The 11,941-nt window shown below is 40.4% G+C and overlaps 1 protein-coding gene across 1 annotated transcript; it reads right to left on the reverse strand.

The window, feature by feature from the left end:
- Positions 1 to 7,161: 7,161 nt before the first annotated feature.
- On the reverse strand, positions 7,162 to 9,887 carry LOC104619119 (chromosome unknown open reading frame, human C12orf74). The gene is made up of 2 exons (XM_010284893.1): positions 9,366 to 9,887; positions 7,162 to 7,179 (listed from the first exon to the last, which is right to left on the reverse strand). The coding sequence occupies exons 1-2, from the start codon at positions 9,885 to 9,887 to the stop codon at positions 7,162 to 7,164; spliced, it is 540 nt and encodes a 179-aa protein (XP_010283195.1).
- Between the last annotated feature and the right edge of the window lie 2,054 nt (positions 9,888 to 11,941).

Below are 11,941 nucleotides of genomic sequence, written 5' to 3' on the forward strand. Positions count from 1 at the left end.
ATAGACTTATAAGGTGTTTGCCTAAGTTTTATCTGCTCTTTGGAACTGTATACTCATACTTCATGGATTTCTATTGTCTGAACTTTAGTCACTGAACTCAAGCTAATTTTGAAATATGTGTTTGATTATAATATTTGAAATTCAGAGTTTAAGCTCAACTCTTAGTTTCAAAAGATAGCTTGAAATAGAACAGAAACAATAATGCAATTATAAATACACACACTTAACCAATGCACCAGCAAATGAATCTTCATAAATTAAATTTTATGGCATTTAATAGTCTCAGAAATCACTTTTGGCTACATATCAAATGCATTTTATTGCAAATGTCAAATGTTTTGCTGAATTAAAAAATTCTCAGTTTTAGGCCATGCTCCTTCAAATGCTATAGAAATGCTATCAAATGAAGTGTGAACTTCTGCACATGCTAATCTGAGTAGTTGCATTGGTTTCGCTTGCACAAGCTCTTCTTTGGTAGCTGAGATTTAGAAGACAAAATGCAAAAAATATTAGGAAGGGACTGTTCACAATTACATGTTTAGGGGTGCGAAGTTATCAAGACACTTGTAAATGATTTTTCTGAATTATGAACAACACTCAAAAAGGAAATTCAGAATACCATAGTAGGTGAAAATTTTTGTAACTGGAAAAGACAAGGAAATGTGTAAGACAAGGAAATTAACTGAGGTGTGTTGACATGTATGCTTTTAGTGGAGAGTGCGAGGGTGCCCATGAGGACAGGAAAAGACTAAGAAAGCATCTAAAAAGCTACTTGGGTAGGTAAAGCCTAGATCCCTTCCATGTGAGTGGGAGTTAGGCAGATACTCCAGAGCCCTAAGGCACTAAGGTCTAGGTTGGCATGCAGAAAAGAGAAGATACAGCGTGGTCAAAGCAACGATGCCACTGACTTACCCATCTGGTGCTCTGTTAAACTGGGGAGCTGCACCGGACCTGCCACCACTCCTGAACACCTTGAATGAGAGGTCCCATGTTGCCCGCCCCGAGCTGCCCCCTTGGTGCCGAGGGCACCTCTCCTCCCACCACCCATGGGGACAGGGAGCAGCGGCGCTGACTGCATTTTTGTGTGCATCACATGCAGCAGCACTGGTGGCTGCACTGAAGCCGCACTACCTTCATTGCAGACTACTGTCCAAGCAGTCCCAGGGTGGGCTGAGACCTCCGAGTTCAGCTCACCTGCTGGCTGCCTTTCTCCAAGGGCAGTAAAGAAAAGAAGCTCTTTTTACTCAGGATAGTTGTGGGAGAAGGCAAGGTCAGTGCAAAATAAAAAAAATGTGGTGAAATACTCACAACTCCTTTTTTGGCAAATGGCCACCTTGGCTTTTTGGACTCTAGTGGGTAAAACAAATGTGTTATCAGCAAAGAAACAAATAGCTAAAAATAAAACCGTTATTTACAGGTTTTGTGTGAGTGTTTTTTTGTTTTTGTTTTTTTTGGCTCAGATTTAATACTTGTGTTCAGGCAGTTTGTGCACCAGACTTAAAACCCACTAAGCCGGTTGGGTTCCTCCCAGCGAGAATTATGTCTATCTGTGATGGGATCTTGGATGATGCTAACACTCTCACTTGCTGCAGATGACCAGTATGTGATTGCCGATTCTTTACATGGGGAAACACATCACACCCCAAGCCAATTCTTGAAGATATTAATTGTTTTGAAGCAAGAATTAGGCTTTGTCTGCTCATTAGTGATATCTTGGAGCTATGTAGGTATTTAAAACTCCTGTGAATAAGCAAATCCTACAAACCCTGTCTCTCAGGTCTGTCGAGGGGCTGGCATGGTGGTGCAGGCTGTAATTCATTGTCCTTAGTGAGGCATAGGGAAAGCTGGGTGTCTAGATGCAGAAATGCACTGGTGAGAGTTGAGGAATGCCTGTGTGTGTTCAGCAAGAATTTGAAAGAGTTTTCTATATGTGGCACCTACCTTCAGGCCTGTGTGTGACTGGGAATCACAGTTGAAACTTTCTCCTTTTGGATTTTGAAGGCCTTGGTCTATCTTTCTGGGGAAGGCTGGCTTGTTTGCTTTCATGAAACTGCTGGTTGTGACCTTGACTTACTTATTTTTTGAGAAAATTTTGATCTTTGGTCACCAGCATCTTCTGGTCTCTGGCAATCGCACTGTACACTATACTATATTCTGCAATAGATATTTGTGGAAATTGCTTGCAGGTCTGTATTTCAGTGCTGGAAGGTCTTGTGAGCAACTTCTAGCTATGAGTTGGGTCTGCTACCCTCATGATGAGAGCACTACTGGAAAGGGTGGCATGGGCCACTCTCTTCCCTCTGCTTGAAGCTGTGCAGGTAGGAATTTGTAACTCAGCTACTTGCAGATGGAGATCCTGACCTGGGATCTGGTTGCTCGTAGCCTGTGGAGGAGGGAGGTAATCCTTGTCCTGCCCCTCTCATCTACCTTTTACATTTTGCATTCAACAATAAAATACAAGCATAAAAAATAAATTGAGGGGAATTTTAAAATTAGTGATGCAGTAGGTTTGGTGTGGGGTAACAGGATCCCCCATGGAGGCTGTGCTGCCTCATGTGTCATCATCACACGGATCCTCCCTCCCCATCTCACACACACACACACATACACACACATACACGTTTCAGTCGTGGCTTTTGCTGGGCTCAGATAAGCAAATCCCACCCTGTGTCTGACCTGCACTTAGGAGGAGGGCCATGTGGGGCAGGTAGTCCATGGCACTGTCTGACACCAGGAGGTCTCCAGGGAACACCTCGAGTCCCGGCAGACTCACTACCACGGAGCTACGCCTGCGCTCGGCTAATCTGTGAGACGCAACAACAACACACATCATCTCTCTCTGCTCGTGGCTGCAGAGGAAGCTTCTGAAGTGCTCCTTGCTGATATAGGAGCAAATGAGCTAAAAAAACCCCAAATCACAGTGGCTATGACATAGTGTGTTAAAGGAAGAATGAGCAGACAATTCCAGTGATCAACAGCAAATACCTAATTATCTTTCCAACTCCACATTGTTGCTGAGATCCATGTGCTTATGGCCATGGCTTGCCTCAGAAAATAGGTACTTAGAGAATTTAAATATTGGAAAATCCTGGGTACTTCTGAGATTAGGCAAAAAGTTAGTGGAGATTTCAGAATCTATGTCCAAAGGAGCAGTTAAATGCTGTGTCCTTAGCTGATATGTGGGTTGTTATTACTTTTAACATTCATATAACTACGGTGATTTCAAGAAAAGACAGCATACTAGTGGAACAGTTAAAATGTTGTGGGTTGGTGTTTGTTTTTTTTTTAATATTTAACTTTTTGGCTACTTTGTGCTATTTTCTTTCTAAACCTTTTCGGTGTTTTTTTCTGCTAAATCAAATATTTTGTGTTTTGAATATAATATGACTTAGCAGCCCTGCTGATCGAAAACAAATGGTTCTTTCCAACTATTGTTGTTGCTAACGGAAGGGTGTAGATCCATCAAGTGAAGTGACACAGACATTCTGTGTCCAGCAGCATGTTTGTGCCAGAGGCTGCTTGCATTCAAATACCAAAACTCTTGGTGCACATCAAAAATCTTTTTGGATTTCGCTAGTAACTCACACCGATACCTAATTAATTGTGTAGTATACTGTTGCAAAGTGACTGGTGTCTACAGCTGCTGTTGTGCTGTCTTCAATTGACTGATGCATGAAGACCGCATTAAAGTTCAAAGGGTCAGTAATTAAGTAGCTGAGGGAGGAGGCATGAAGTGTGTGTACATATATAAAAATTCTCTTTCACAGTCACCATTTATTGTGTATGGTGTTTTTGGTCAGTTAAGTGTAATTCTTATTGCTTTTTTTGCCTAGGCAGATAACTTAAAGTGACTGTCTAGCCATTTGCCAACACCCGACGTAAAATCTGGGAGGGTAAATTTTTCCCCTTAAGTGCATGAATAGTCACTTGACAACTTACCCAGTAGCAGATGAGGTCTAAGGTAGAGAACTGGGATTTGATATGTATAGCAGGACATGGAGATTATGCTTTTTGTTATGATCTGACAGTGACATTTCTTGCAATTGCCTTAGCTAAACCAACTGAATTGCATAAATGATAGGAAAGACCTCTCCTAACAACAGAGAGGGCTGTAAGCTATCAGGAGGGCCAGGTCTGGGACTTTAACACTTGAAACATGGGCATCTTAGGGCTTGAAAACTACGTGTTGAGGAGTTTACAATGTGCAATGTGCGCATTCTATAAAAGCTTTTCCTTTTCTGGTAGCCCTGCTGAATGGGGAACATGGGATCTTTTTGTTCATCTTTTAGGGATTTACAATGAAAATCTGAGGTTCCTCATGAAATTGAACTTAACACACAGTTTGAGAGCTTTTATGGATGGGGTCTGTTTCTTGGTTGTCTGCAAGCCCATACCAGCGCAAGGGAGACCACTTCCCGATGAGGCGTGCCGGGTGCTACCCAGTGCAAATTTCAAGTGTTGGTAGCAATTGTATTAAGATGTTTCTGAAACCTCTAGTGATTCCACGATACAATCTCTTGGGCAGCTGGCTTGTAAATTATACAAGCCAGATGCTGCCATATAATAGAAGGATAATTCTTAAAGTTGGCACTGCTGTACTAGGAGTGTCATTCATGTCCTTTATTTCAGGTTGGATTCACAGTAAGATTTTGCCAATGTGTTACTGATTTTTAAAGTATCTAGCTTACTTAAATTTCAAAATATATTTTGAACTTGCATGCTAGTGGTTTACGAAGATTAGTAATGGGAAGCATAGTTTCATTGCAACTCAGTTAAATGCTGTTATTTCCCTAGATCAAAAAGGCCTTGATCTTCAGACACACATGTGTCTAAACAAGCTCTTCACATAGGGATGCAAACCTGTGATGTGTGGGAGCATGCCAAGGTCACTTGGATGTGTATCTACAACATACCTTTGCAATCTGACGTGCCTGGGATGATTAATGACCTACATCCCTAAATTACGTACTCATGCTTCACAGATGAAGGTACAAGCATCTGTGATGACTTGGCCTGATGCCTGTAGATGTATTGGATACGTTAGATGCTTTTGTTGGTTTTACTGGAGAAATTAAACTACTGAAGTGCCTTGTGATGCAATTTAACCAGTTTTTGAGTCTGTATGCAGTATTTTAGCATCCTTTAATGCCTGAAAATCCTGTAGCTTTGCCTTTTCCTTTAGTTTTTGTTTGTTTTCTTAATAGGGGCAGAAGACTGAATTATTTGAGTAAAAGAAATGCTTGTACTTCAGCTATGAACTCAAGCACTGAGGAGATATCGTCTGCAATAATTCCTCCTTTAAATCTACTTGTTTTATAAAACATGATAATGTCACAGGTTTACATTACAAAGTTATGGAAAATTATTAAAGACACTGAAGCAGCTCATGGTCTGGAAAAATAAATATCCTGTGTGTATAGTTGTTTCTAGGGCATGGGGAGTTTCAGCTGACTGCTTTTTAGAGGTCTGTATCTTGATATGTCCATGATCTTCACGTAACTAGCTGTCCCAGGGAACAGACATCTATATAAATCACTTAAATAACAGGTATGTTATTTAAAGGAATCTCAGCTAGATGAGAATAAAAGCATCTGAAGAGGTTACAAAGGTCAACATCATAGGGTGGTCACAGTATTGAGATAGCTGCCAGGTGATGACACTGTTACCCAAGCCACTCAGGGAGGGTGTTTGGACTTCCTGATTCAAAGACTTAGCATGACACTTTACAGGCATATCAGACATTAAAAGAGGAAGAGGAGCGCTTCAAGATAGATGAGCCCAGCTCCCTCAATTCATTGAAAATGAGCTGCCTTGGCAGTTACTGAGAAGACTCTTCATTATCTGTTTGCCTTTAGGATGCTGGTGCAACCCAGTTTTCCACCTAGTCTCTGTTATGCTGAACAGTGCAAGGTGAAAATGAGCTCAGAGTAAATGAAAGGTTTTATCAACATTTCCTTCCACAGCAGAGTTGGCTTTAACATCTCACCCTGTCTCCACCACACACACCTTTCTCTGTGCCACTCCTTTTGTCCTTTTTGTTTATTTATTTGGCTGATTATTTTTAATGAGCACCAGTTCAGCATGTTGCCATGCCGACAGAGATGCCAGGCATTCCTGGCTGAGGGCTGTGTGTGGGAATGTTGTTTAAAATTAGCATTGCTGCTTTAAGGAAGGCTTTTCAAAGTATAGCCTGGGAGCAGGTAGAAGAGATGTTCATTAAAATTGAAAGATGGAGGTATGTTTTTACCCTGGACAATATACATGTCAGTCTTGGAGGAGGGTTGCCAACCATCCCAATATGCTTCTAGATGGAGAGAATAATCTGACATTTCAGCAGTTTTCTCTGGCTGTGATAAGAAGGGATTAACTGTTAAGGCGTTAGACTAATGATTTAGATAAAGGAGGAGCTGAATACAGCCTTCGCCCAGACCTTGGACCAAATTCAACTTGAAAAAAAATGTTTAAAGCAGAAACTGATGATTTTTGTTTTATATTTCTGCACATTCTAATATGGGTCAAGACAAAAAAAAAAAGAAATCATAACACATCATCCAAATCTCCTTTTCTCAATCTTTCCTGCTGGTGGCTATGGAACAAAGCCTGCATTGTTCCTTGTGTGATTTCTTGATTTTAAAATGTGTCTGGATGGAAGTTCAGAGCCAATATCCTAGCTAGCGTATAGTGGCTTCCCTCTGAAGGTGCCAGGCAAGTGGCACCAAGAAAAGGTGTGTACATGAAATGTCCAATGTTCCCATTTAACCACTTGCATTCAGTGTTCTTCACATTCTCCCCTGAATTTTGCTGCAGATCACACAAATCGTCACCCTGTCAGTGAGATCTGCTTATATATTACGGTTTTGAGTTGGATCAGAGCATCTTCCCATAATAGGTACAGATCACCTGTTTTCACACCAAGACACAAAGATCTCTCCCTCCCCTCCTCTCTCCATCTGCATTGTAAATTCAAAATGTTAGAGTGGGTTGCAAATTGCAACAATTCAGAAAATCTAGGAGGCCTCTTCTACAGTGAAAATGTGATTTCAGATGCGCACACACATCTGTTAAGCCTCGTGTAGACTCATAGACTGTGTCAGCCTGCTCCAACCCACCCAGTCCCAAACATAAACATACTTGAAACACAGACCTGTTTGTAAACTAAGGTTATAATGGAACTTTTACCTGAAAAATGAGCAAACATTGGGAAGAAGAGGAGACACAGCTCAACTGTTAATGCCTACTTCCTTAACAAGTGACCCACATTATGGTAGAGTCACAGAAGCAGCATGTTGCTCTTTGTTGTGAGGCTACTTCTGTCTTCACCAAGACTTGCCCACCAGTGCTGGTGCTTGTAATATACCTCGCTCACCTGTGTGCTCCACCTGAAACCTTCAAGGGGATCATGCAGTGAAGTGAGCACTGCACCATCAGTGAGAGAGCTATGGTTATTAAGGGAAGTACTAGCTCCTACTTCCTTGTTGTGTGGGGAGAAAACAAACTTTGTTTCCCTTCTGTAAACGTTTGAACATCTTAAGGAAACAAACATGGCTGAATCAAACTAATTTCTAATCAAGCTTTTACTGTCTGTTAGTTGCTTGTAAGAGCTTGATGCAATTCACTGCATAGATCTATGATATGGAACACCTTATATTGCCTGCACAAATTTATAAAATTCAAGTATTTTTCTTAGTTTGTAGGATTAACGATCCCCCCATTCAGTAGCAGTCCAAGATCTGCTTTGCTGATGTAGGAGAACAATATCAAGCTGTTCTAGCTTCTTTGCTCCCTTTTCCCTCCCACAAAGTTTTGAAGAATGTCGCTCAAGATTATGAGATGTTTGACATTCTTCAAGCTGAAATTTGACACTGCTAATCCAAACGGCCAGACCTTTTCACACTTAGTTCCTAGTGCAGAGCTCTCTGATGGTCCAGCTGAAATACTGTGTGAAATATAGCTAAACCTGTCGGGGAGAGGGCCACATTTGAAAGAAAATCTCATTAGAAAGTTTAGTTTAACAAGCTGGTGACAGACATTTCACAAAGCAAATCTACAAATTAAAGTTGCGTTACACGTACATGCCTCACTGTTCAGTTTTGTCTTAGAGTGAAGTGGATTCATTAAAAGTGTACAGAAGTGAAGCTTAGAATAAGATAAGACATAAGATATATGCATACCTTTGTATAGGCAATCCACCTGTCTGAAAGAAAGTGAGATATTCTTGTTACTTGGTCAGAAAGCAAACAAGCAATCTGATCTTGTGAAAAAAAGTACTGATTTGTTAAGAGAAATGTACTACATTGACTTAGACATCGGCTAATGATTTTTGCTGTTGTGGAGAAAGGAGCAGAACTCATTTGATACCCCAGAATGTTTCTGATGTTTAAAGTGGGAGGGAAATATCTTTTGGTCTGTGGCATGATATTAACCGGTTAGTAAAGAGCTCGACACCTATTTTGACACCATCCACGTTCAGTGAAACATGTGCAGGTGCTTTGCATGAGGATGGAATAAAGTATGTGTCCGAATTTAACTGCTTGTGCAAGTAATGCAAGGTCTTGGGAGAGTAGCTCTAGTAGCAAACCTGGCTTATGCAAGTGCCTCTCCTTTTCTGCTTGGTGTGAAGCTATGGCGGATGGCTGAATGGTGGTTTGCTGCCATGGAAAGATGAAGGGCTAGCTCCTCCCTTGTTTATTTCTCTTTACTGATGGTGGCACTCACTGAACCAGTGTTTCTTTTTTTCAGAAAAGATTGCACAGTTGCCTGCTCATTTATGGAGCTGAACATAAAAATGGAGGGGGCCAGTGGCAGATCTAGGTAAGTGGAAATAAAGGCAGGGAATGGGACCTCTTCCTTTGGTAGTAGCAAACCTTAAATTTGGCTCAACCATCTTGAATGACTTAATTCTTGGTTTTGCTGGGGTTAGTAATGCTACTCAGTAAAACAGAATAGAGAACTCCTCCAGCTTAGGAAGAACCCTGCTAAAGAAAAAAATCCTGGAAAGAAAAAAATCTAAAACCCAAACCAGAACTGGATAAAATGCTTAGTCTTGTTCTTTCATAGCCCCACAAACAGTTATACTAGCTCACCAGGATGAATGGACAGAGGTGGGAAAGAGGGTCCATGTGCAGGAGGGGCCTAGGCCAACCTGGTCACTAATGGACAAGCCTGGAACTGTTGCCTCTTGCTGACTTGGAAGGAAAAGTCTCCCTTCCTGATGAGCGTAGAAGCTGGTCTGTTGTAGCAAAGGGACATGGGCCAGGGTGCAGTTCAGGTTAAGAACTGTGGTTTTGTTTATGCACTGGGCCATGATGGACTACCACTGAATATGCAAGACTGGAAAGGAGGTTGCATCTTCCTATTCCTCTTACCTGGACACTCTCCTGCGTTGTAGGGCTGGGACAGGGGAATCTCCTAGGCAGTGTAGCAGAGTTGGCTCTCCAAGAGTTTTGGAGTGTCTCATTGGGGCTGCCATCGCTGAGAGGATCTTTTTGGCTTGGCAGCTTTGATCTGGGGCTGGCAGACTCTGGATCTGCCATAGTTGTCTCAGACTTGGCTTTGGAAGACAGTAATTTTGCATGGACACAAGAAGGTAACAACAATGAGGAAGCCGTAGTGCACCGAGGTGGACTCTTACAAATGTGGTGGGGAGAGCCGGTGTATTCCTTTTGATTCCCCAGTTGAGCTGTGTCATAGCAGTCCTGAAATAACAGTGATTGCGAGGCAGAGGCCATCCTTAGACGCCTTAAGGTTGGCGAAGTGGAAATTCTGGCCAGAGCATGCCGGTCAAACTGGAAAGGTGCATGGTGGCTCCCAATCCGTTCTTTTGTGGGAAGCTTCAGAAGTGAAGACTCTGTATAACCTTGTCTTCGAATGCAGTCACCTGAAGGCATGGTGGTGTCCATACAAACTGATACTGCTTGTGTTTCACAGGGACTGAAGACATCTTCTGTACTGCTGCTTCCAGATAAAGCAACATTTTCTTTATGAAGCTCAGCTTCCCTGTTTAGAAGTTCCACACTGATGCATGTTTCTTTGACCAGGTCTGGAGAATAATCAGAGGTTGGTTGGTGCATTCTTTATTTGCAGCATGAAGATTTATAGCTGTGTGTACCTAGGAAATGTGATCAGAAAAGGTTCTTAGAGATTTGCCGTATGAATTTTTATATGGCAAAATATGCAAATGGAAAAAAGTCTAAACAAAATAATGTAGATATGTGCACTAGTACAGAAACAATTACCTGCACTTTGAATCCTGCTTAGATGCAGGTTTCAACAGTTTCAGGACCCAGTTTCAACAAGCTGTTTAGACAGCCGCTAGCTTTGAGTGTGCAAGCAGTGTCAGCATCAGTCAATAGAGCTAATTAGATGGTAAAGACTAGCTGTGTAATTAGAAACTCTTCTCATCTGTTACTGCAGCCACCTAATTTGCTGCTGCCACTCCCCCATCAATAAGTGAGATTGTGACACTGCTGTACGTGGGATAAAAATTAAGTCACTAGCTCTCAGGACTCCTACTTGTTGCAAAATCATTTATGTACAAATACTAATTGCTTGCTGAATGCTTAAGCAAATACAATTTGACATTTATGTAAGGTGAGTCTAACCACTCTTGCTTTTCTTTTCAGGAGGAAAAGTATTTTGTAGTAAACGTATATGTTGTAATCAAATAATGAAGACAAAAATTTATCAAAGTAACTTATCTGTTGATTGATCAGTAAATAATCTTATGTTCTGTGATTCATGACGCTCTATTTTAAGATATTTTGATGACAAGTCTCTCAAACTGGTCTAAAGTTTCAGGTTATAACTGAAGATTATTAATTCAATCTCCTCTTTAATTCAGCTTTTTTGTTTGCTAAGAGGAATCTTAAATTTGTTCATGATTGCTGGCTACTTTTGGGCACTTTTATTTATTAGAATGAGTTTATGCAAGACATATGTTGACTTTTTTCTTGAGCTATTGAATACTGCACGTTGAATATGATTTTTGTCTTAATTATATAGTCCCACCAGATTGATTTACAAAGTTATTAGAAACAAATTTTTTTCATCAGTTTTGCTAGTTCAAAGTATTGCTTTTTACAAATTCTTCAGCCATTATATGACAATCATTCAGATGTATAAAAAGCATATCTTTATGATGGAAATTGCTTCTTTCACAAGTGTAGTGAATAGCCACAAAATATATTAGCATCTATTAATTCCTTTTTTAAATAGGTAAGGGATAATTAACATATATGCTTATTAAATGGACAAGCACTAAAAATCACATTCAAGGTATATCATGAATGACAGTAATGACAAATTATTACTATTTTCCACTTGTGAGCAAAGATATGATTGTATACCATTGCTCTGAGATTTGCCGTTATTGCTTTTTAATCTTTCAAGACTTTTATTTTGTGAAGTGTGATCACATCTAACTGATTGTTGTTTGGCCAGGCATTCTCTTGGGTTTTTTATTTTCTTTAATTTTTTTGAATAATCACCTCTTCTCCATGCAGAATTTTGGAACTCGGCATGGATCTTCCAGATATTCATGTGAATAGTGTTCTGTTGCAGAAGTAGAAAAGATTAAAGAAGTCTTTTCACAGAAATCTATTAAAAATTAGATTTTTTTTTTTACTAATTTGAAATGTACATGTTTCTTTATGAATACCTATAGGTTACTTTTATGAGTAGAATCTCTCAGCAGCAAAACATTTGTAAAGAAAAGACATTGTTAAAAAAAGTGCAGAAATATGCCACACACATGCAGAAAAATTAGTGTATATGATTAAACTTACCAATGTAGCCAGGTGAAGATTTACCAACTTCCAGTATGTCACATCCTTTTTGTATGCAATTAAGTCAAATTTTCGGCAAGTGCTTGATTCACCGATACTAGGCTTAGCAGTAGCGTTTTCTCTTCTGAAGTCTCCTTACTGAATGCTGGTATAGGGAA

The sequence above is a fragment of the Phaethon lepturus genome, unplaced genomic scaffold, assembly GCF_000687285.1.
Source record: "Phaethon lepturus isolate BGI_N335 unplaced genomic scaffold, ASM68728v1 scaffold964, whole genome shotgun sequence".
In the NCBI taxonomy this organism is placed as follows: Eukaryota; Metazoa; Chordata; class Aves; order Phaethontiformes; family Phaethontidae; genus Phaethon; species Phaethon lepturus.

Coding starts and splice junctions, on each gene's coding strand:
- LOC104619119 (XM_010284893.1), bottom strand. CDS start 9,887: ATGCCTTCAGGTGACTGCATTCGAAGACAAGGTTATACAGAGTCTTCA.